Genomic DNA, 22,907 nt, shown 5'->3' on the forward strand with positions numbered 1-22,907 from the left:
ATATAACATTTCAATAGCTGTATTTGTACAAAGTACCTATCAGCGAAATAGTATAGTCTTCCGCATAACCCTCCCAACGCGACCCGTTTAAAGATTCAAATCGCCGCGGGCGAGCGGGCACTCCGGACCCCTTTGAAGATATTCGCCTTCATTAGCACAGGTCCGGTTGACCCCGCGGGGACGTTGGTCGACGTAATTGCAAAACACGCGTTGGACTTCCATCCGAGCTTAGGGATTCTCCGGTTACTGCTACGAGAAGTTTGGTTATCATATTTGGATAGTACACGCTTGTTTAAAATTCTATTATATGTGAAGGGAATAGAGAGACTGCGATGCCATTATTGTATACGATACCTATAATATTTGTTTAGTTTTACATATTTTTATTAAGAGGTACTTAATCTTACTACATATCATTATCATTACCTACGCTAATGCATCTCGTTCGTGATTTTATTAAAAATGTTTATACGTCCTTTTTTATTTCAATTCTTTATTCCACACTCTATTGTAAGTTTGTGATTCAGGTCATTTATGTTTCATCATGCAACATCATCATCACAAAATACAACATACAAACAGCGTGAACTAATATTTTACGAAGCAAAAAACTACGAAGTATTTATAAAGCAGGGAAAATTTAATTCGCACGAGTAAAACTGGATGTAAACGGAGCATCAACATTATTGTTTAGAAGCAACTTTATCAGATGAATTCAGACCAACAACTTTACAACTGAAGCGGACTTTTACTGGCCATTAATATGAGCGGAGTTAAGAGGCTCCGGCGTAATCCTTATTTAACTATCGGCGTACGAATCCCCACATTCGTATCAAGTGAGCAAATAAAGAAGGAAACAACTTAGATGGAGTGGAGCCGGACCGCGTTCGCGACTAATTAACCCCACCCGACCCGCGCGGGGTGGATTCGACCCCCGCCGGCGATGGGGGGTTGACCCGGAGTAAAAAATATGCGACTCCCGCGAGACGATGCGACCGCTTTTAAGAATTCCGCGCACCGAGTGCAGGCTTATTGAGCTCGTGTGTTTTTAATAGTTTTGTTTTGGAAACCGCTTGTTTTTAGCTTGGTGTTGCGAAAATGCGCTTCATCGCCGCCGAGGTAATTGCATTTGAGGTTCGTGTTGACTTTTCATATAACTAACTGGCTGATGGAGTTTTTCAGGACGTATTTTAGATGTTAAGGAATTGTCTTATATAATGTTGAATATATTATGCGCGGAATTGTATAATATATTCAATTTGGTTTTGTACTCTATACCAATTAATAGAACTTTATATATTGCCGAGTTGCGTGTATCAAAATAATAGCTTTTTTATCAAATGCATATTATGGTCTACAGTAGGTAACCCTAACACAATAACAAGAGTTAAAAAAATAAGCTTTCTGTCTGTCTGTATTGTGCAGTCACTCTTTTTTCTACGTCCGTCACGGCTGGGCAGATTTTAACAAGAATTTTATTGACTGATTAGAAACTAGACTGGATTAAACACAAAAGTTTTCAAAGCGAAGCAGTAGCATAGATAGGTATATGAAGTAGAAGTTGATGTAAATAATTGCAGTCTAACAAATGGTGCAGTTACAAGGAAAACATATAAGAAGGAATAATAATTCACATGATTCTTATTAAATAATTCTACTAAGGTACCAGCCTTAGTGTCTAAGTACTCTTCAATGCAAGGGCAGGTATTCCAATTAACTTTAGAACGAGTATCACTGAAATCCTTTCTTACGTAACTCAAAAAGCACAGGTGATGAAACTATCAATTAGACTCTAATTATTATTAGAGAATAAGATATAGGAATTCCGTGAGCGTGCAAGCGTTTTATATACAGCTAGATATTAAAAGTACGGTTTTATGTGTTTGTACGCCATAGAAAAAGTCCCTTGGCGTTAACTTGCACTGAACCGTAAAGCCTTCGCGGGGGTTTTGATCGATTTACGACCTATTTACGACTAGTCAAGGGCCGACACATTTTGCAGGTGCGCAATTTCCAGGCATTATTTATCTGCTAGATTTAATAGGATGTTAGAAATACTCTACTGACTGGGATTGGTGACGTCTTGCCAGAAAAAGGGTATAGAGTTGTGACTCGTTTTTTAGGTTCTATAAATCTTAAGAAATTTTCAAACAAATGTACATTTCGTCGAGGATAGGTATACGGAGGGAATGTGAATTTTACATAACATTGTATTATGAAATGTTCAGACTTTGGTTACTTGGGCTTTAATGTTCCGTGCCCAAAGGGTCATTAGGACTTATGTTACTCAGTTTCAACTAAAGTTCAAGGTAATACATCAAGTACAGGAGTACACGCTTAGTATCTAGTTGAGAAGATTTTTTTTAGATTTGGGCTACTACCTTAAACGTACTATGTACTAACAAAATAAAGTTTGATATTTAGTTGTATTTCATTCAAATGCTATAGGTGTAGGTAAATGAGAAATTTTCAGGCTGAAAATGTTTTGGGTTCGAATCCTTTCGAATTCTTTAAATCTTCTTGATTCTTTTATATTCTTTAAAAATTTCTCAAGATAAATTTTACTCAAACGCAATTAATGCAATCGTACGGTCTACGTAAAACTACTAGTTTTCTGTTTTGTCACATAGCGCTCTACATTTCATCGATGCAGTTGAATCGTAACCTACCACCATATTTAATATTTCAATACATATTTTAAAATATTATCCTTAATAAATAACATTGTAACGGTTAAGCCTGTAACAGAATACGCTCAGTGAAGGGACATATTGTCCCTGCGGTCAGCCGCGAGCGGAAGTGCGCGGGCGCAGTCCTCCGCGGACTGTTCAGGCGAGGAGGGGGGAGGGAGAGAATTAAAGAGGGGGGGGGGAACTGGATGTGGTCACGCACGTTCGCGACTCGCGAGATTTTATCGCAGCAGTGAAGCGACGGGGGAATAACACGTAATGCTAATGGTAACCGCGATTGCTATAGGGATGGGGTGGTGTTATCGATAAGGTACCTATTGATATTTTTTACTGCTTTTGTGCTAAATTACATATTGAACACTCGTTGAATGTTTTTGGTACGGAATTGAAGGAAAAAATTAAGTTTTTTTTATTTTAATAGCGTTAATAAGAACATTGCTTGCTGGTTTCTCTGGTGGCTCCAACACATAAGAACGCACTCAACATAGCAATAGGTACTTCTTGTGAAATTATCAAAAGGAAAGTTAAGATTAAATCGATATAAACCACCTTATCTGCATTATAATAATTATAGCATATTATAATTTTTGTGTCCTACTTTAAGTTATAAATAACTTAATTAGTAAACGAAATTTACTGGAGCGTTGTTATTTTGTTCTCACATTACTAAACCCTACATTGTTTATTTTATATAGAGCACAATGGCTCAAAGATTGAGATAGAATAGAGTTAACCATATTGATACAATTATCATATTTGATTGAATTTTTAGAACACAATACATATCAATATTTTTTTTATCTGTCGAAAATCCACACACAAAGATAGATTACATATAAAAAAAATCGTATAAAATATATTTTATCGATATCACAGTTTCACATCACTAGCACGTCAATCGACGCGAGCGCAGTGCGATCACGTCACTGCCTCCCGTGAGACACCCGCCAGCGACACACCTGCCGCGAAGAAATTGTAGTAACGCTATCGGCATACTGTGTCCATACTCTCGATTTACATAATATATACGTGTCCTATAAAATATAGCAAGAATATTGTTTTATTTCTCAACAAACACTTATATCCTACTAATATTATAAATGCGAAAGTTTGTGAAGATGGGTGGATGGATGGATTGATGTTTGTTAGTCTTTCACGCAAATACTACTGAACCGATTACAATGAAATTTAGTATGTAGGTAGCGGAAGACCCAGAATAAGATATAGGCTTTTTATCCCGAAAATCCCACTGGAACGGGAACTATGCGGGTTTATCTTTGAAAACGCGGGCGAAGCCGCTGGCGGAAATCTAGTAAAATAATAATTACAAAAAATTCTTCTAGAACAAAGGGATGCTTTGTAGAATCATGCTTAAATTGTATATTGTAATATTTTGAAATTATAGCGCTTATTTACACGTATTTCATAAAATTAAAAATTAAGACAGAGTACATTTTCGTAGATTTCTTGTACAAATGTGTTAAGTTCAGCGATGACAGTAAACTACGGTTAAATATATAATACTAGTGGTCCGCCCCGGTTTCGCCTGTGGTACATATTTTGCAATAAAAGGTAGCCTATGTCCTTTCTCGGGTATCAAAATATCTCCATACCAAATTTCATGCAAATTGGTTCAGTAGTTTAGGCGTGATTGAGTAACAGACAGACAGACAGAGTTACTTTCGCATTTATAATATTAGTATGGATTGTAATCATTGAACATGGAAAGTAATAGTAGTATATAAATGTTTTAAAGTAATATTTTAGTAAAATCAATAGTTTTTGAAATGGTGCTTTCAATATACGCGAAATTAATGAAAATTTTGAAAACTAAAAGTTAGGAATTATTTGATCGAAAATTAATATCGGTGCCAAACGAAAATAAAATTAAGCATGGTCATACGATATCGAGAGTTAGGGTGTATATATGTTACAAACAATTTTAGATTATGTTTTATTATTTCAAACGAACATTATACACTATAGTCTTGAAAAGGTAGAGCAAAAATTCTAACATTAAGATAAATTATTATTATATCTTACTCAAAACTACACTACCTATATCCATACTAATATTATAAATGCGAAAGTAACTCTGTCTGTCTGTCTGTTACTCAATCACGCCTTAACTACTGAACCAATTTGCATGAAATTTGGTATAGAGATATTTTGATACTCGAGAAAGGACATAGGATAGGTTTTATCCCGGAAATCCTACGGGAACGGGTTTTTCTTTGAAAACGCGGGCGAAGCCGCGGGCGGAAAGCTAGTTCTCTATAATTATATCCTTGTGCTCGTATATAAACATAGTATTTGGTTCTAGAGTATAAAAGATGCATAACAAATAATTTAGAAATTCTTGGATGGTAAAAAAATCATACACGTTTGTTATTGCAAAATATCATTTAATTATTTTTACATCGAAAATGTGTATAAAATAAAAACTATTGAATTTAGAAATTGCGACAAGAATATTAAAAAAATATAATATGAAACTACAGTGCAGAATATAGAGAGGAAAGTATGTTAAACGTCGATTATTAAAAACACCGATTAATCATCAAATCAAATTACGTCTAACGGTCTAGTGATGTTCATCACACCACGATAAAACAAATAAGTGGGCGAAGTTATCGCGATAAAAGTGTAAAGTTCGCAGACGCTCAATTTCAGTGGTGACGTAGAACATAAAATATCTCGTAATGATACCACCTGTTGCCACTCCGCCAGGACCGTTTGTTGTGTAACAAAACATCCGGAATGGGACAGTTAACCGAGTGAACGAGACATTTAAAAGTCTATTTAATAGCGATTTCATTTGGGCTTGCGGCAAAGTTAAACTTTAATGTGGCGACAGAGGAAGGATTGTTCAGTGCATTTTTGTTGAAGCTTTCCAAAGATTTGTGTATGTGATACAGAAGATTGTCTAATTCAAAGTTATGGAATGTAGTTTAATTCTGTTACGTCTTTTTTTCGCATTGTTTCTTTATTATTTATTATAGTCTATATAATATTCTAATTTATATGTAAGTAGGTATGTATTTCTCTAAAGATAAAATTCATGGAACGTGTATCGACGTGACAACAGCTAATTTTAGGAATTTATATTATTTTGTAAGTTAATTAATGTTCGTTAGGTATATAATGTATTTTTAAAAGAGCACCTTATTTTTTTACTCTAGGTACAAAGATGATTTGAAAATTGGCAAATTATTCAAGTACATAATATATGCATAAGTTTCTGGCAAACCTAACAAAATGACACGTTACAAATTAGAGGCATGAGAATAAAAGATGATACATCTTTGAAATCAGCTGATAAAGTAAATAAAACCCTTATTTCAGAAGTTCACAGTTTCAAATGAATTTTAGTTAATCTTAATTTGATAGGTTGATTAAATGAGGGTGAGTAAATTGCAAATATGTTTTCCAAAAATTCTTAGAGGACACGAAATTAGTGTTGCACGCACACCAATCGATATTTCGTGATTATCGAGCATAATGGCGACGCTGTGCTCCCACGGCGGACCCCAACCGCGGGCGTACCGTGTGCAGGGGACTGATTAGATGCTCTCCACAAAAAAATGTTCGCACACGCTTCGCTAATGTTTGCTAATGCGCTACGTGGATCCTGCCCGATAATTATCTGTTGTAGATAATGTATTTGTATGTTTTTGTTGTTGGTGCGTGATGATTTGAAAGCACCTATTGAAATAAGTTTATGTCGAAGTATGAGTTCTTTGTTTGTGAATTTGATAGATTAACTTATTTCAATGTTTTGATGGAATTAAAAGTTTAATTGTGGAAATTTCCGTTAACTAAATTAACTTAAAAGATTTATATGTGCAATTTGTAACAATTCTGATACCTATTTTTGTAACATATTAGTAAAATTAATTTTCCTTATGAAATAATATTCAGTTCACATTGTTATTTTTGAATCAAGTTTTGGTATCTCCAACTGACCACGGAATGTTGGAACCGTCTGAATAATTTACTCGGTTTAGATTAGCCATGCCGATCGCGGCATTTACATAATAGCCCATTAGCAAGTTTTTGTTGTTCTAGATATTGTTGCTTTTGGTTGGAACAGTTTAACTCGCTTCGGGAAATTTCTCGTGCAATATTATCGAATTTGAATTGATTACATTTATTTCTTAGCGCTATAAGTAATCTTAGCATTTAAGCCCCCGTCAAGTTAGCTAAAACTAAATCCATGTTAATCAAAACATGTACAAACATAAAAGCAACAAGATAAGCCAAAGGGGACGTAAGCCGGCTACGTAACTCATCAATAAAGGTCCAAGCAAAATTCCATCTCGAATATCTTCGGCGGCCCCCGTTTGTACGTAAACACGCAAAATCCCTCTAAAGGTACGCCGCGGTCTCTAGACATGTGCGGGACATAAATTTGGCGAGCGTTACGTAGGTACAGGCCGGCCGCTATGTGCCACAATACATAAGGAGTAGCTATGTACGAAGCAACACGGGCGTCACTTATCCGCGCGGAGGATGCGGTGGTCGTCCGATCGCCCCCTAGCAACCCCCTGCGGGCGCCCCCACACCCCCTCGCGATTCATTAAGTCGGGCGCGGCCGACGCGGCGGACGCGTCGCGGAGTCTCCGTGAATTCAAATTAGAGGCAGCTCGGACGTCGTACACTAGAGATTGCATATCTTCCCTTTGTCGATAAACCCGTTCCGATAAGTAATTAATGGAAATTGGGAAACGGAATGGACACTATGTGAAATAAATTCGATTAGGCCTTGGATAGTGTTTACTGTTTATCATTCAAAGCAATGATTTTATTGTCCCTGATAATTCATTATCAAGGCAATATTAAATGATATAAATACAAAACATTTAATTATCTTTAATATTCAAATTGAGTTTGATAAATTATAACATAACTATTACTATAAAAATGTTATTATTAAATTATGAATATTAATTATTATTATCGATAAAAGCGATATAAGAAACATAAGATCACAGATTATTAAATATTAGTTACTATGTATAAGACGTTATCTAGGTTTTTTTTTATATCTTCTGACTTTCTGAATTTCTTCGACCACTTTTGTATAAACCTGTCTCGCCTCTATGTGTACTATGCTCATTTTGACGAATCGTTTCAAAAAAGTTTGAAAAGTATCAAGGAATTTTAGAACGTCTATTCACAAATCATTATAACATCAGCAACAACTAAAAATCACTCTACAAATTTCATTGCAAAAAAATAAATCCAAACACTCATCGACATGTTCCAATTTATGTCGCATCCCTATTGCCCCTTTGTCTCGGCAGCAAGACAGACGCGCTCGTGGCGGGTGGCGGCGGGGGGAGCACGTGCCGGACGGAAGTCGCAGGGCTCGAGCGCCACGCTAAATGATTCAAAACTCGCCCGGACCTGCAAGATTTATGCCTCTACCCGATCCCGACTAGATTAAAGATGTCGCGCCTTTATTGAAATACGCTAAAATATTCCCGGAGTCACCCCGGCCGACGTTCGTCCACATTCCGTGTGACTGACGGCTTTGCTGATGCATTTGCACTGTTAACGCTATATGATTTAAAGGTTAATGTTTGAACGCTGAACTTATGTGTGACACTTATAAGTATCATAGTGAAATTAAAAGTATTTAACAATAATTATATTTTGTAATAAAACTAGTCAATATACATCAGATTTTTTTTTATAGACTCTGTTCTTATTATGATGAATTCGATTTCTAAATAAGTTCGACATAAGTAGCTTTTAATAATTTAACATATCTGTGTCACTTAATTATAAGATAGAACGTAGCGTAAAAAATTGAACTCATCACTACAGCATAATAAGTTGACGTCTCAAAGCGTAAAGTAAAACTACGAAAGTTTGCAAAGAAAGTAAAACAGATACGGCATCGCGGCTCACATTAAAAGTTCTCTCCGCTTGACTCGGGGGTGCGCGGAGTTTGTTCGAGTTAGTTTTGCAGCCGAGGCCAATATGCAAATGTGAACTTTCCCTCTTTCGCGTTTGAGAACAGTCGGGTGGAGCTGCACTTGGCCGATTTACGACCCTCCGGAGCGTTCAATTGAAATTCACGAGTGCTGCAATACGTATCTTATACGTATACATAGTGCCCATTTACTTGTCTTGTCTTATCGCATGCTACAATGTTTACCTAGTCATGACGAAGCTCAAAATTTTGATTTAATATTCGTACTTACTCAAAACAGAAGAAGAGATAAATACATCATTATCCTATTAGTTATTTTACATAAGAAATATATTCCTATGTTTTCAAAGAGCTTTCATAAAGGATTTTTTTATATTTGGATACAGTTAATAGTTATCGTTAAAATTAAAAAGTTATAAAAGTGAAATTTATGTATATTTGTATTTAAAATCAAAAAGTATGATATTAGTTTCCCAAATTTGCGATAATCTTATTGATTAACGATCAATCTATAGCAAAGGTCAATTTATCAGTCAAGCCCGCATACTTAGCTATGTAGTTATAGGCTAAGATGTTCGCCTTCAATCAGCTATCGGGCACAAAGTATCTGCACTCCAGATAATACCGGTGCTATCACTAGAGTAATTAACGTGATTGCGGCCGCCTCACAGAAACAAGGTTCCAGGCCTTCAGCTAAGATTCATTGTGCAATAGGCTCTCGAATAGCCTCTGCTAAATGCGGGGCTGGGTATCAAAGCAATCTGGATGGGTGGTCCGAGGCGCAATTCTGGCTCCTTGCGCATATTGCATGCACGTACCGATGAAGTTTGCTTTGTAGGCGGTAATCTGCGGGGGTGTATCGGGTGGTGGGTGGCGGGTTATGTACACACGAGCCTGAGGCGTCGAGGTAGGCAAATGGCCGGCGAGGCGGGCGCGTAGGCCGAGATCTCGAGGTATCGATCCGCGGCTGGCGATGCCCGCGGCCGCTCGTCGCCACGGACACGGCTCACCGGGAGGGTGGCGCCGCGTGACAAAAACAGTCCTTTGTTTGACGCGACGCTGAACCCCGCCGAGCCACGGCACAAAAAGTATAAGCCGATAGGCAACTAACAACTACGCTGACCTACTAGTGCTTTCTTGCTTCACGATAAGCATTATATACTTGTACATTGTACATAATACATTAATTAAACATTATGCTTTAAAGAATAAGTCATCGCTCTTAATATTTTCATAAAGATCAAAACGCATTGTTACTATTCTGGGAGATTTATTGTAAAATGTCGATATCGATAAAATAATAAAAAATGCACAGTTACATCACTAATTCGCGACGCGACCGCGCGGCGTCCGTCGGGTGGTGCAAATCAGTCGCGCGGACTGCCGTTCTTCGAGGGCATTTGTGTTGCGAACGTTTACTTGGCATTTTTAATTGTCGATGAAATAAAAAGTACGAACATTTTCCAGTTTTTGTTTTCAGCATACAATTGTTGCATGGGTTGAATAATGTAGCATCCTTACGATGGAAAACTATCGATAGTTATACATACTAAAGTATAAAGCTATTATTAACGTTATTTTTAAATACAATGCTTGTGTGCAATGCAATGGAAGGACTCCTTTCTTTTTTTAATAAAATAAACTATTAAATAAAAAATATTCTCAGAACATAACTGATATAAAATAACATAATATTATACATACTAAGTAAATATTATATCATACCTTCAAACTTTCAAACCTGTACTTGTGCCATGTAGAGTACCTGTTTAATATATTTGCTGATTGATACTAATTATTTATTGATAGGTTTATTCATAAAATTAAATAAAAACTTATCGTTATCTACCTAAAACATTCTTAATTCCTCACCTTCTCCTTTTAAATTAAGTAAAAAAGTCTCACAAACAAAAAAATAAATAACTATCGATAGTCGATAAAATATGTCGCATCGCATTCAATTAGAGAACGCAGCAGTCAGCGATCTCGCATGAGTGGCATCTGTGCCAGCACCACCCTCGACCGGTCGATACTTATTACCAAGTCTCGAGTATCGATAACGATATGCGCCGCATCTCTAGCACTCCGCCTTGTTTCGACACCGATAATGTAACGCTCCTTAAATATTACGATAGAATTATCATATTTTGCTCGCTTGTAAGATCTGTAGAGCTCATTGAATGTAAATATTAATTAACAATGAACCCGTTTAATTAGATTTTTTAGCAAAAACTGTTACGTCCAAAAACGGCTTACGGCTGATTGATGATACAGAACACCTACATACATACATACATCACTTGACACAATTAAATTACTTTTATTTTAATAAATTGAGACTTCGTTCTCATACTTATTTTATATAATTTCACAATAATCCCTCTACATAATATACGCACGAGAAAATTATACATAATCATTTGTATAAAAATTTAAATACAAAATAACAAATCCCGTTTCAACCGAAGATCCAATTAAAGAACACGCACGTGTCTACAGCTCCACGCTCACGGCGATATATCCACGTCGACATTTATCGACAACGTCGATATAAATCGCCCCATCCCTACGGCTCCGGGCTCCTTGCTCGAAATACCAATAACGCTTGGTCAAGCGCAACTCAAAGCGTGGAACGTACGGTCTAATTTGCGCTCGCTGTGTATTCTAAGCTCGCAAAGGAATATTATAGCGGGTGCACGCTACACGCCCGCCAAGATCCCGCTTGCCGGTCGCTACACATGGTACCGTTGCAGTTGACGGTTTCGTGTGAGAATGGCGTTCGAAAATTCGAAATTCAAATGCGAAATTTTCTTGGATCGAAACTTCCAGAACAAAGCATTCGATTATGCAATTGTTCCTTAAGAAGTGTAAACAATCTGTTTGCTTGTATAAAACTATTGTTTAAAATATTAATGAATTAAATCAGTATTCAGCCGAAAGTTAAGATAATCGAATTATGTATATCATGATTCCATTTTAAATTCAAATTTGTTTGTGAAACATAAATTATAGAAAAGAAAAATTATTTCAGTTACATTCATTATTACGCTGCACTTATACGAAGCAATATTAAAGGTCCTAGGAAAACACGTTACATAGTAATCCATGAACGATTATATTCTTCGTTAATGACATGTAGTTACTGACGTATTTATAAAAATGTAGAAATCGGTCAATGAATGTCGCTCGTCGTAGGAATTATCAATAATAATGTATGTAAGTACATTTAAATTCTTAGAAATACCGTTTGAAAAATAATATAGACAATTCGTACATTTTTGTAAACGATCGAAGGTAAATCTTAAACTTGTTATCCGCCTGCGGCTTTACCTGCGTGTTTAAAGAAAAATTCCCACGGGAATGAGATGTTAAACTACGGTAAAAAGTAGCCTATGTCACTGTCTAGCGACGAGTCCACAAAAATCATACCACAATATAGCTTCGTTGTATAGTGAAAGAATTACACACAAACAAACAAAGGCACATTCACAATTATAATATTAGTATGCCAAGGAAACCGTAGTGTACACCATACTAGCGTTAGATACTATGTATTAACTATTCTCTGACGATACTAACTACTAAGGACGTATGATACGACATAGGTACCTACAATTAATAACTTCCAATACAATCAATTTGAAAATTTCGGTTGTAAACAGTACGGCTATACAAATCTGGGTAAAATTCTAAAGGCTTTACAAATCCTCAAAGACCAATCTACCTGAAAATCGTTATAATAGTGCTTTCCTATCCAAACATCAAGTAAGCGGTGTCGCGGGCTAAGACTAGTTTGATATTACATAATATTAAAAGGCTTTCTTGGAGTGAGAAATATAAATATTAAATTAAATGGTTTTTAATTTGATGGTATTGCACCGTGATTGGTAGGTACACTGAGTACATGAGTAGTACAGTACAGTAAGTACTTAGTACAGTGTATGTAAAGTTTGATAGGACTCAAATAAGTACATAGTCAGAAGGTAGTTAAAGTAAGAGAAGCACGTAATACATATTAGCTATGGGTATATTTTACTTGCTAGGTATATTTTTAAATTCTATCAAACGAGAGTGTCCTAAATTTTGCCGACCGTAAAATTTGCCTGCTAGCGAAATTTTACTAAAAAACAACAAACTTTCATTTTTTGAAATACATACCTTTATACTTATTTAATGGGTTACAAAAACTGCGGTATACATTTAATATCACTAAGTCTGTATTTGAAGTGAATAGGATAACTGATGTCTCGTATATTTTAATGTTTCATACCTTTTACCTTTTACTGTATCTAAATTTTCACGACCTTACACCCCGTATAACAAACAGGTTATCTAGAAAAAAAGCAGTACTTATGTTGCACTCCTCAAAAATACATATATGTATGTACGATTGAAACTAAATTCTTACACATTCCTAAAAAATCACAGGCACCTCGCAACACAAAACTTCCACATTGAAATAAAACAATAATACCGCTAATAAAAGAATCTTCGAAAAGAAAACTGTGAGCGAAAGTGCTTAAAGTTTCAGTGAAAAGTGAAAGTTGTGTAAAAGTTCCGCGGGCCGACTTTGTTTTCACAACTTTTGATTCAATTTATGGGGCGGGGGTGTGGGGTGGCAACCCCGGCGGTTATAATATTATGCTGTATGATTATTTCGACCTAGACACGTTGAATGTTTGTTGTGAAATTTAATTGGGTTCCGTAATGTTTTATTAATTGTAATCTGTCTTTAAATTTATTGATCTTCGTTCCATTGGAATAAAGGAAACATACACTTGCAGGGTTCGAAGGATGTTTATTACTGTCTTGAAAGAAAGTTTTGATGACAAAAATCGTCTTATATTTATGTGTATTGAGCAAGTTACATGTTCTATAGAAGTTGAGTTGAAGGGGAAATTCGTAAGCTTAAAGAGACTTTAATTAAGAATGTAGATTATAACTTTATAAGAAAAACACAACCATATCTCGGTAAACAAAACAGGTGGATTTTTATAATATGTAGAGATGAATCGGAAAAATAAACAAACCCAATGATTAAAAAAACACGTGTTACGCCTCGGTAATAACAAAATAGAAGTCACGTGCGAAAGTTTAAGACACTTATTATTACACTTATATATAAAATAATATTAGTCGAACAAAAAAAAAATATGTCATAAAGAGCAAAAAATTTAGGTATTATACCTTTGGTATTTTTTTTAGAAAGAAGCCACATTTAAAATATGAACAAGTACGATAATACTAAAATAATAAATTATAACGCATTTTTATTTCCATATACATTCTATTGTTTCAATTAATTAAATAGAATATCAAAATAAGCCAACCAGACGTCAATTTATATTTCACCAACTGAATATTACGTTCAAAATACCTCTGAAGTATAATTTCCAGATGTTTCATTCAAGGCTTGAGTTATGGGTTACGGCATCATTAACACCTTCCACCATCTCACATTCAAAATGTATTAATAAGATACATTTTGAAATCAGCGCCATCTATATCACTGACGAGGAACTATTTCTTGTAGAGGCCGTAGCATAGGCAGTCGTAGGCGGCCGCGGCGTAGCGAACTACTGCAGTGGTACTGGTGCTAGTTCCTTGTATTCAGTTCTGAGGGCGTGATACACAAAAGCTTAGCGGTGCTGTCTGCATTATTTAAAATTTTATTTTATTTTTAAATTTTAATGGCTATTCAGAGAAAGCACGATAAGCCGTAGCCAATGATAATCCATACTAATATTATAAATGCGAAAGTAACTCTGTCTGTCTGTCTGTTACTCAATCACGCCTTAACTACTGAACCAATTTGCATGAAATTTGGTATAGAGATATTTTGATACCTGAGAAAGGATATAGGATAGGTTTTATCCCGGAAATCCTACGGGAACGGGTTTTTCTTTGAAAACGCGGGCAAAGCCGCGGGCGGAAAGCTAGTTTAAAATAAAACAAAGATTTTGCGTACCTATATACTCTTAACTTCTAAGTCTAAACCAAAAAAAGGCAAAGCTCGGTAGGTATATTTACCAACAACTTTTTATGTAAAAATCGTATATCTATTGACTTGGCATCGTTAAATCACGACTCTGACTTGTAAACTGCATAGATTTCACCTGGTTGGCTGCGATGTGTATACAGTTTAGTTAGAAACCTATTCAAAAAGCTCTACAGACACTATCAATAAATCTATTTGACAATTTCCAGCCCGAGCGACTGATGTCCCCGTACACGGCGATAATCCGCCGCAGCGGCAATCCGTTCGAGCTGGCCCATGTGCTGGTCAGCTGGCTGGCCGGAGCGGGCTACGATGCGTACGTGGTTGTCGGTTGTGCGACGCAGGACGTGTGCCTAGCGGTGCGGTACCGTACAGATTGCCCGGAGATACCGGACGAGAGTGAGGTAAGTTGAAGAAAACGTTAGAAAAACTGTTCCACATACCATATTTCCTGAAAAAAGCTCCGGATGTTGACAAACCTATGAAAACCAATGTTAATTTGTACTCGAATAAATAAACATATTTGAATATATTTTAGTTCCACTAACACAATTACTGTCTCAAATTGGTAAGACTCTTTACCTGCTTTTTGAAGTCGTTTGAAATTAGTTCAGTAGAACTGCACTTCACTTTGCAGCACACGTTAAAAAGAAAATTTCCTACTGTTTCTACTAATAAATAAGGAAAATAACATTTCTCTAATGTTCTCCGTTCTTGGATATCATAATATAATCACTTTTTAGGTGATCGAAGAACCGCCACCGCTAGAGGAAGAGCCTCGATACCGTCTCGTGCCCATACCAGACATGACGTCCAAGTATTGCAGGGAAATGGACAGAAAGGAAGCGGAGAGGAAACAGGCTGCTTTGGATAAAATTGAAAAAGAACGGCTGAGGAAAATTGCGGTACAAACTTCTAATATTAGGAAGACAAAACATTGTGTATATCGCGTTATCATTAGGGAGATGAGAACTATAATTGAGTATCTCTCTCACACTTCATCATATCCTAGAATGCTTAACTTTGATATCATTACTATAATGTATTTTAATTCATATAACTCTTTGTCTTTTATAAACTAATCGCTAATAGATAGAGCTTTATAATTTATATCTACAATTTGTTAAAAAAACTCAACTCAGAACAACACATGTTAATTATTTTTTTCAGGAATTAGAGAAACCACCGTCAGATGAAATTGACGGTTGGCGCACGCACGCCTGGGTGCTCGTGCTACCAGGTTTCCGGGGGGTGGAGGAGCCGTTCTTCATCGAGCCCAGCGAGGGAAAAAGCTATCCCGTGGGGGCGCCGCAGTACCAATTCCTGGATAGTGTTTATAATCATGAAAATTATTATGTGAGCATGATAGCATAGCTATAGCAGAAATAGTGGCTATTTACTCATTTTTGTATCACTTCAATGCATATAAAATACATTAATAATAATGTAACCAAGTGTTGCAAGCGTTTAAACGGAAAGACCTCTGTTACCATTGAAAGCATTAAGAAAGTTTTGACAATATCAACGTTTAACTGAAACATCATGTTTTACAAGGATATTTTATTGAAGTATTCATTTGCTTAATGCAGGTGAACCTCCAAAACTGCGACAACGGTTTAGGCACCCTGAACTACGATTTAGGTGACCTCAGCTGCTGGGAACATCTCCTCGCTGGTGAACCGTACTTCCGCCGTCAACTTGTTGGCATAGACCTGGCTGATAAGAAAACTGCCTTCGAAACGGAAAAGCATTTGGATGTTCCAGCTAGTTGGGTTGAGAAATTGGATATTACCGCAGATGGTATGGCGATTGTTCGTAACTAGATACTTGATTAATATTGTATGTGTGAAAAATATGTTCTGTGTCTAATTACATATTTATGTTTTTTACCATTTCAACATTCCCTTCAACAAATATCTGAAGATAAATATTAGCCAAATCGGTACAGCAATTCTTGAGTTTTAGCAATACAAACACATACAGCAATTCGTCTATAGATTGCATTTATTTCTAAACATATTTTTTTTTCTACTCCTGCTTGTTTTTCCTGCTATGTGAATTTTTTAATGCCTTATTTTCTCTCTTAGATTTTGAACAGCGTTATCCCGGCAGTCACAAGGTGATACATTATAAGAAGGTTCTATTGGAGAAATTCTCGCCTTACTCTCAAAGGGACGGCATTGTGAAGAGGATCAAGATCTTTGACGATTACGCACTTACCGTTCCTTTATTGACGTAATTTTATTATTCAAATTATTTTCCTACTTAACTATTAAGCTCAAAAAACATAAAAACGTTAAGATGCTAGCCTGAAATTTTTTGACAGCTGATGGATTGCAGGGTCTTTTTTTATTTCCAAAGCCTCTATAAATTTTACTTAGAATTATATTTTAAGCTATTGCATAGCTTCTATCGCGGGCCTTGAGCGCGGGGACCGAATCCAGAAATTCCGTAACGAAAAAACCTCACGCTCCCCACTCCGACGGGCGCGGAGGTGTGGCTTGAAGGCATGCTATGCAATAGCTTTACCGCGGCAGTCCCCGAGTGCCACTCGTCTTTTTTATTAATTGTAATCCTTACAAAAGCATGGAGCTTTCCTATTGTTTTCAGATACGAATGGTATAAAAATAGAGTTGATAAAATGGAAACTATGCGAATGGATCATGTGAAACGTGAAGTGAGAGAAATGTTTGGTATTGGGAGAAGTGACCATTTATTGAGTTAGTATTTAATCTACCTATATAGTACATACTATAATAATAGGTTACTAATGCACTAGGTTTTTTTATTATTCTCATTATTAAGGATAAATATAATATACAAAATAAATTGCGTTTTCCCGAGCGTTATCAACGATATATTTTTACACTTCATACTTAGTAGGATCCTATTTTAATTCAAACTATTTAGGTATGTTGTTGAGTTGATTATGTCAAACTAACTATTTAACTCGTTGAGTTAACCAATTAAATTAATGAAATCTAAATATGAATAATATTTTCTTCTCTACCTCTATCTATCCATTATATATAGATATTTATTTATTTATTAATAATAATAAATAAAAGAGTGGATATTTATTTATTTATTTATTAATAATAATAAATAAATAAATATCCACTCTTAGATGGCAAAGTTCTTTTTGAAGACTACTAATCATTATTTCAGAACACGAATATTCCTTGGATGCCCCTCTTGTATCAGTTGAGGGAGTAAGGACGCTAGAATTCAACTACTACGCCAGGATTGATCATCTAACAAAGCTGGTGTGCACGCCGACTACTTTTGATGAATATTATACGGATAGATCTGACAGGTAGGTAGTGCATTATTATCAAATATGCTGAAAGAAAATCTCAATGCAGTTCATTTGCTGATATTGTTTTGACCTCGAATAAGATAGCAGTAAGTACTTAGTAGACTATTTAACAAAATGAAAAATGTGAATTTAATTTTCCTCAAATAAGTGACATAATAATTATAAGGACAAGGATTAAAATTGTGAGGCACTTTACCTTCATGAGTGTAAATGCCTTAGAGAATGTAAATGCCAACTGCTTTCTTACCTTTTTATTTATTTATGTACATTAACTCTTTCAGACTAGAAACCCGCTTCATAATATACAGTGAACCAACTAAAGCGGAACCAAAACGTCAAGTAAAAGACATTGTAGAGACATATTCTCGAAATAACGATATTCCAGCTAAAGAGGATATCTGGAAGAAAATCTTCCACATTCCAGAAGAAACCATTGAATTACTCTATCATTACGCCTACAACTTTGTCACGAATAATACTAGATTTTTCCTGAAACCCAACCTCGCTGAGACAGGTGGTAAAATCTTATTCTATCCGGATAAAACTTCTGGATACATAGTAAGTGTCTTGAAACAAAATATTAATTAATAAAAGTTATACATATTTATATATTGATGACTACTTATTTCCCTAGAACCCTTCCATAAGCGTGCATTTTGCCTCCCTACTATAGGTGCGAAAAAAGAGTAAGAGAGCTGTAATAGCAAACAGCTCTCTTACTCTTCTTTCTAGACAAGCTTTTATAGGTAATAAAATATACTTAAATAACCTTTGTCATTTACATTATTTTCGCAGTATTATCATTTTAAATTATCCCGTAGAAATTGATTTAATTTTTCATTCTCATTCGTCGTAAAAAACTTATCATCACAGGCCGATCCATGTGCCAAACCGCCTCGACCCCTAGACGTGTACTACGCACTCTGTGACAACATGGAGTGGGAACACAAGACCAGGAAACACATCCGTGACAGGGAGACGGATATCAATGGCTACCTGAAGACGCGCCACAAGGAGCTCACGGAGCCTCTGTTGTATGTAGCATTGTTTGATACAGAGAGAAATGAAGCTGCCAAGAAGGGGTGGAAAGAACAGGTATTGTTTGATTTTGTTAATTTATTTAGTTGAATTATTAATAGTTAACACCTACTTACTATCTATTCACTATTGCTTAGTTATTAATACTGAATTTTATTAATATGTACAGAGAGTACATATAAATAAGGACTGAAATTTATATATTAAAATGTATTTACAACTAGCTGTGCCCTGCGGTTCTCTGCTCCTGTTGTTCTTAGCGTGATGATATATATATCCCGCCTATAGCCTTCCTCAATAAATGGGCTATCTAAAACCGAAAGAATTTTTAAAATCGGACCAGTTAGAGTTCCGCGCGTTTTTAAAGTAGCGTAGTTTAAAGCGCGTTCAAACAAATAAACAAACAGATATAGTATAGATTAAACTATTCTAATAACGATAATAAAGTTGTTTCTCTTACAATTTTAATTGCAGTAAAAACTATACAAAAACATATTTGTAGTTATCTGTACGGTTACATGTAGGATGTACCTATAGGTATAACCAAAATTCAGTATTGTTTTCATTACACATTTTTAGGAAGCTCAAAAAGCAGAAGTGACAGAAAGAGAAAAAGAAGCGGAAATTGATCCTTTGGCACCATATTTAGCTCGCATGTTTGGATCGGGTCACGGCACGGGTGCACCAATTACAATCAAGGAAGCCACACTGATACGGGAACAATGTATTAACGATTTTAGAGCCAAGCAACTTGCTAGACAAAATCTCGTTCAAGAAAGGTTTGATAAGGTACTTATTCTTTAATTATTCTTAACTAAAGTGCCTACATACGTTTCTGATGTCCTAATTTTTATCATGGATAATTTGACAAAAAAATTATCAAATCTGTAAGTTTTTACCATCGTGTTAAATAAATAAAATTATAACAAGTGTAAAATATAGGTGTCTCTCAAGGTAGAGACTAGGACCTCTATTTTATCTAACTTTCATAATTCCTACTTAATTATTTTAAGCGAGATAATAATCTGATCTTTATGACAATGTATGTGTTTTTATATATTTTCAGTTGAACAGCGAGTATAAAGCAAAGCGCTTGTGGTATTTAGCTAATCAATTTATTTTGACGCCTGAGAAGGAAAGCGTTTATTTCGCAGCAAGGTAAATAATAACGTTAACTGCTTTAACATTGCTATTTTATAAGTTATCACTTTTATCGAATCTATTTTGTAAATTAATTGTATTTTGTCTAATGCATTAAATAGTATGTAATAAACTAAGCTTTTCTGACATTCGATCTATTTCCAAATCATATTAGCTAGACTTGGCAGACCTAATAATACTACTCCCAAATCTATACTTAATATTATAAAGCTGAAGAGTTTGTTTGTTTGAACGCGCTAATCTCGGGAAATACTGGTCCAATTTGAAAAATTATTTCGGTGTTAGATAGCCCATTCATCGAGGAAGGCTATAGGCTACATATCATCACGCTAAGACCAACAGGAGCGGAGCACTGCGGGTAAAAAATACCGCGGCGCACAGCTAGTAAATTATATATGGCATAATAATAAATATCTATCTAAAATAATAGATAAGTCGTAATGGTGTAAATTTTTAATTCCAGTGCTGAGCTAGCGTTCAAAGTACACACACTAGAAGTACGTTTGACAAGACACAAGGACTTGTCGGCGCCAAGATATCAAATACTAGAAGAATATTTGGAAAAACATCCCTTGCTCAAGGAATACAACCGAATGAGACATTATTACCGATTGAAATGATGATATATTGTAGAATAGATGTTTTAGAAATAAATTGGTTTATGACTCGTTATCAACAATTTGTTTATTTTTTATCACATCAAATCAAAAAAATCTGATTGTTAGATGGATGCTAGCTATTACATTTTCGTAATATAGCTGCATCATCATCATCATCACTACATAGTATTAAACAAAGTCGCTTTCTCTGTCCCTATGTCCCTTTGTATGCTTAAATCTTTGAAACTACGCAACGGATTTTGATGCGGTTTTTTTTAATAGATAGAGTGATTCAAGAGGAAGGTTTATATGTATAATAACATCCATTAAATAGTGGAGAAGTACTGTTATTTTTGAGGTTTCTAATGTGATGTCGTAAATAATTACATTTTTTCCGCTTACATTGCAAACGCAGGCTGAACCCTACGAGTTTTATCAAAATAATGTACTGAGTATTGTACACATTGGAAAGGTCTACAGAAAAGTCCGTGATGGTATATGTCTATCTCTTATGGATAACCCACAATAACTTTTTTTTGTCATTTACTTTTTACGACAAATAATGGCTAATTTTCTAAGCGATTTTAACCAATACAGCATTAATCCTTAACCAATTAAATACCTTGAATACATTGTTAATTTATATAGATCTATATGGCCCTTTACACCGTATGATGATCGAAGATATTACAGATTTAAAAATTGCGGGACGTAGCGTTTGCGGCGGTACCGGCCGGCCGGCCGCTATGTTTTTATATACATACAACGTTCACAGTTTTTCTGTAGTGTATTTAGTGTCAGCATTGCACCCGTGCGAAGCCGGGGCGGGTCGCTAGTAGCACATAATATGTAATACATATAATATTATTATCTTTGGTGAAAAAGCAACCTTCTATGCAATAAAATTGTTGCAGGTATGTACCTAAGAATATTATTTTCTTTATCGCTATAAATTTCAGATTACTATATTATAGGTAACTTATTGTAAAAGAATTTGAGAAAATAAAAAAAAACAAACTTCGTTTCAAATATTTAAATTTTTAATGTTTAAAATTTCAAATTTAATTTTAATTTTAACTAGGTAGTCGACGTTATGTCGACGTTAGAGGACATTCTATATAGTAGATAATAGATATCTATTTAATCTTTAATTATTATTTGTAACTTTGTTTACATGAAAATTGACCTAGGAGCACAAGATGAAATAGTACAGGTAAATAAAACAACGTTCGTTCCAAATAATTTAATGTTTGGGTAAAATCCAAGACGTTTGCGGGTGGTGTATCCCCGTGGACCAGTCGCCCGCGCCCCCCAGCAGGTTGCCGCGCCCGTCGTGTGTTGCGAGCGCGAGGCGGGAGAGTTTGAGTTTGTTCGCGAGACATTCTATATAGTATCTGTTTAATCTGTGGTTTTTATTTTTTGTATTTTGCTTTGTTTGTAGCAACATTATCCCAGGAACAGGTAAATAAAACAACATTAGTCGCAAATAATTTAATGTTTGGGTAGAATCCAAGATGGCTGCGGGTGGTGTATCCCCGTGGACCAGTCGCCCGCGCCCCCCAGCAGGTTGCCGCGCCCGTCGTGTGTTGCGAGCGCGAGGCGGGAGAGTTTGTTCGCGAGACATTCTATATAGTATCTGTTTAATCTGTGGTTTTTATTTTTTGTATTTTGCTTTGTTTGTAGCAACATTATCCCAGGAACAGGTAAATAAAACAACATTAGTCGCAAATAATTTAATGTTTGGGTAGAATCCAAGATGGCTGCGGGTGATGTATCCCCGTGGACCAGTCGCCCGCGCCCCCCAGCAGCTTGCCGCGCCCGTCGTGCGTTGCGAGCGCGAGTCGACGTTAGGGCCGGCGCCCACTGCCGGCACGGCACGGCATGGCACGGCAGAGCATCCCGCGGCGTGCAATGGCATCCCGCGGCGTGCAGTGGCATCCCGCGGCGTGCTGCGTGATCCCGCGGCATTCAGTGGCATGCCGTGGCATCCTGCTAAAAGCCCCACTAATGCTGCATAAGTTTCAACCTTATTTCAACTAGCTAGCAATCATAATTCCTCGACCCCAAAGTGACGCATACGCCTCGCGGGATGCAATGGCGCGCCGCGGCATTCCTTGGAATGAAACAGCAAGACACGTCATGCCACCGCATCCTGCGGCGT

At 36.1% G+C, this 22,907-nt stretch overlaps 1 protein-coding gene across 1 annotated transcript; it reads left to right on the forward strand.

Moving 5' to 3' along the window:
• The first annotated feature begins 5,481 nt into the window (after positions 1 to 5,481).
• lobo (coiled-coil domain-containing protein lost boys) lies at positions 5,482 to 20,796 on the forward strand. The gene is made up of 13 exons (XM_089706708.1): positions 5,482 to 5,595; positions 14,839 to 15,033; positions 15,373 to 15,534; positions 15,800 to 15,985; positions 16,219 to 16,429; positions 16,717 to 16,864; positions 17,240 to 17,349; positions 17,798 to 17,945; positions 18,230 to 18,506; positions 18,822 to 19,043; positions 19,566 to 19,775; positions 20,053 to 20,144; positions 20,611 to 20,796. The coding sequence occupies exons 2-13, from the start codon at positions 14,851 to 14,853 to the stop codon at positions 20,765 to 20,767; spliced, it is 2,106 nt and encodes a 701-aa protein (XP_089562834.1). The 5' UTR covers positions 5,482 to 5,595; positions 14,839 to 14,850; the 3' UTR covers positions 20,768 to 20,796.
• The last annotated feature ends 2,111 nt before the right edge of the window (positions 20,797 to 22,907 follow it).

This window comes from Colias philodice, chromosome 18 (genome assembly GCF_061535455.1).
Source record: "Colias philodice isolate Cphi_HAF_F1 chromosome 18, ilColPhil1 Martin Lab GWU primary, whole genome shotgun sequence".
Taxonomy (NCBI): domain Eukaryota; kingdom Metazoa; phylum Arthropoda; class Insecta; order Lepidoptera; family Pieridae; genus Colias; species Colias philodice.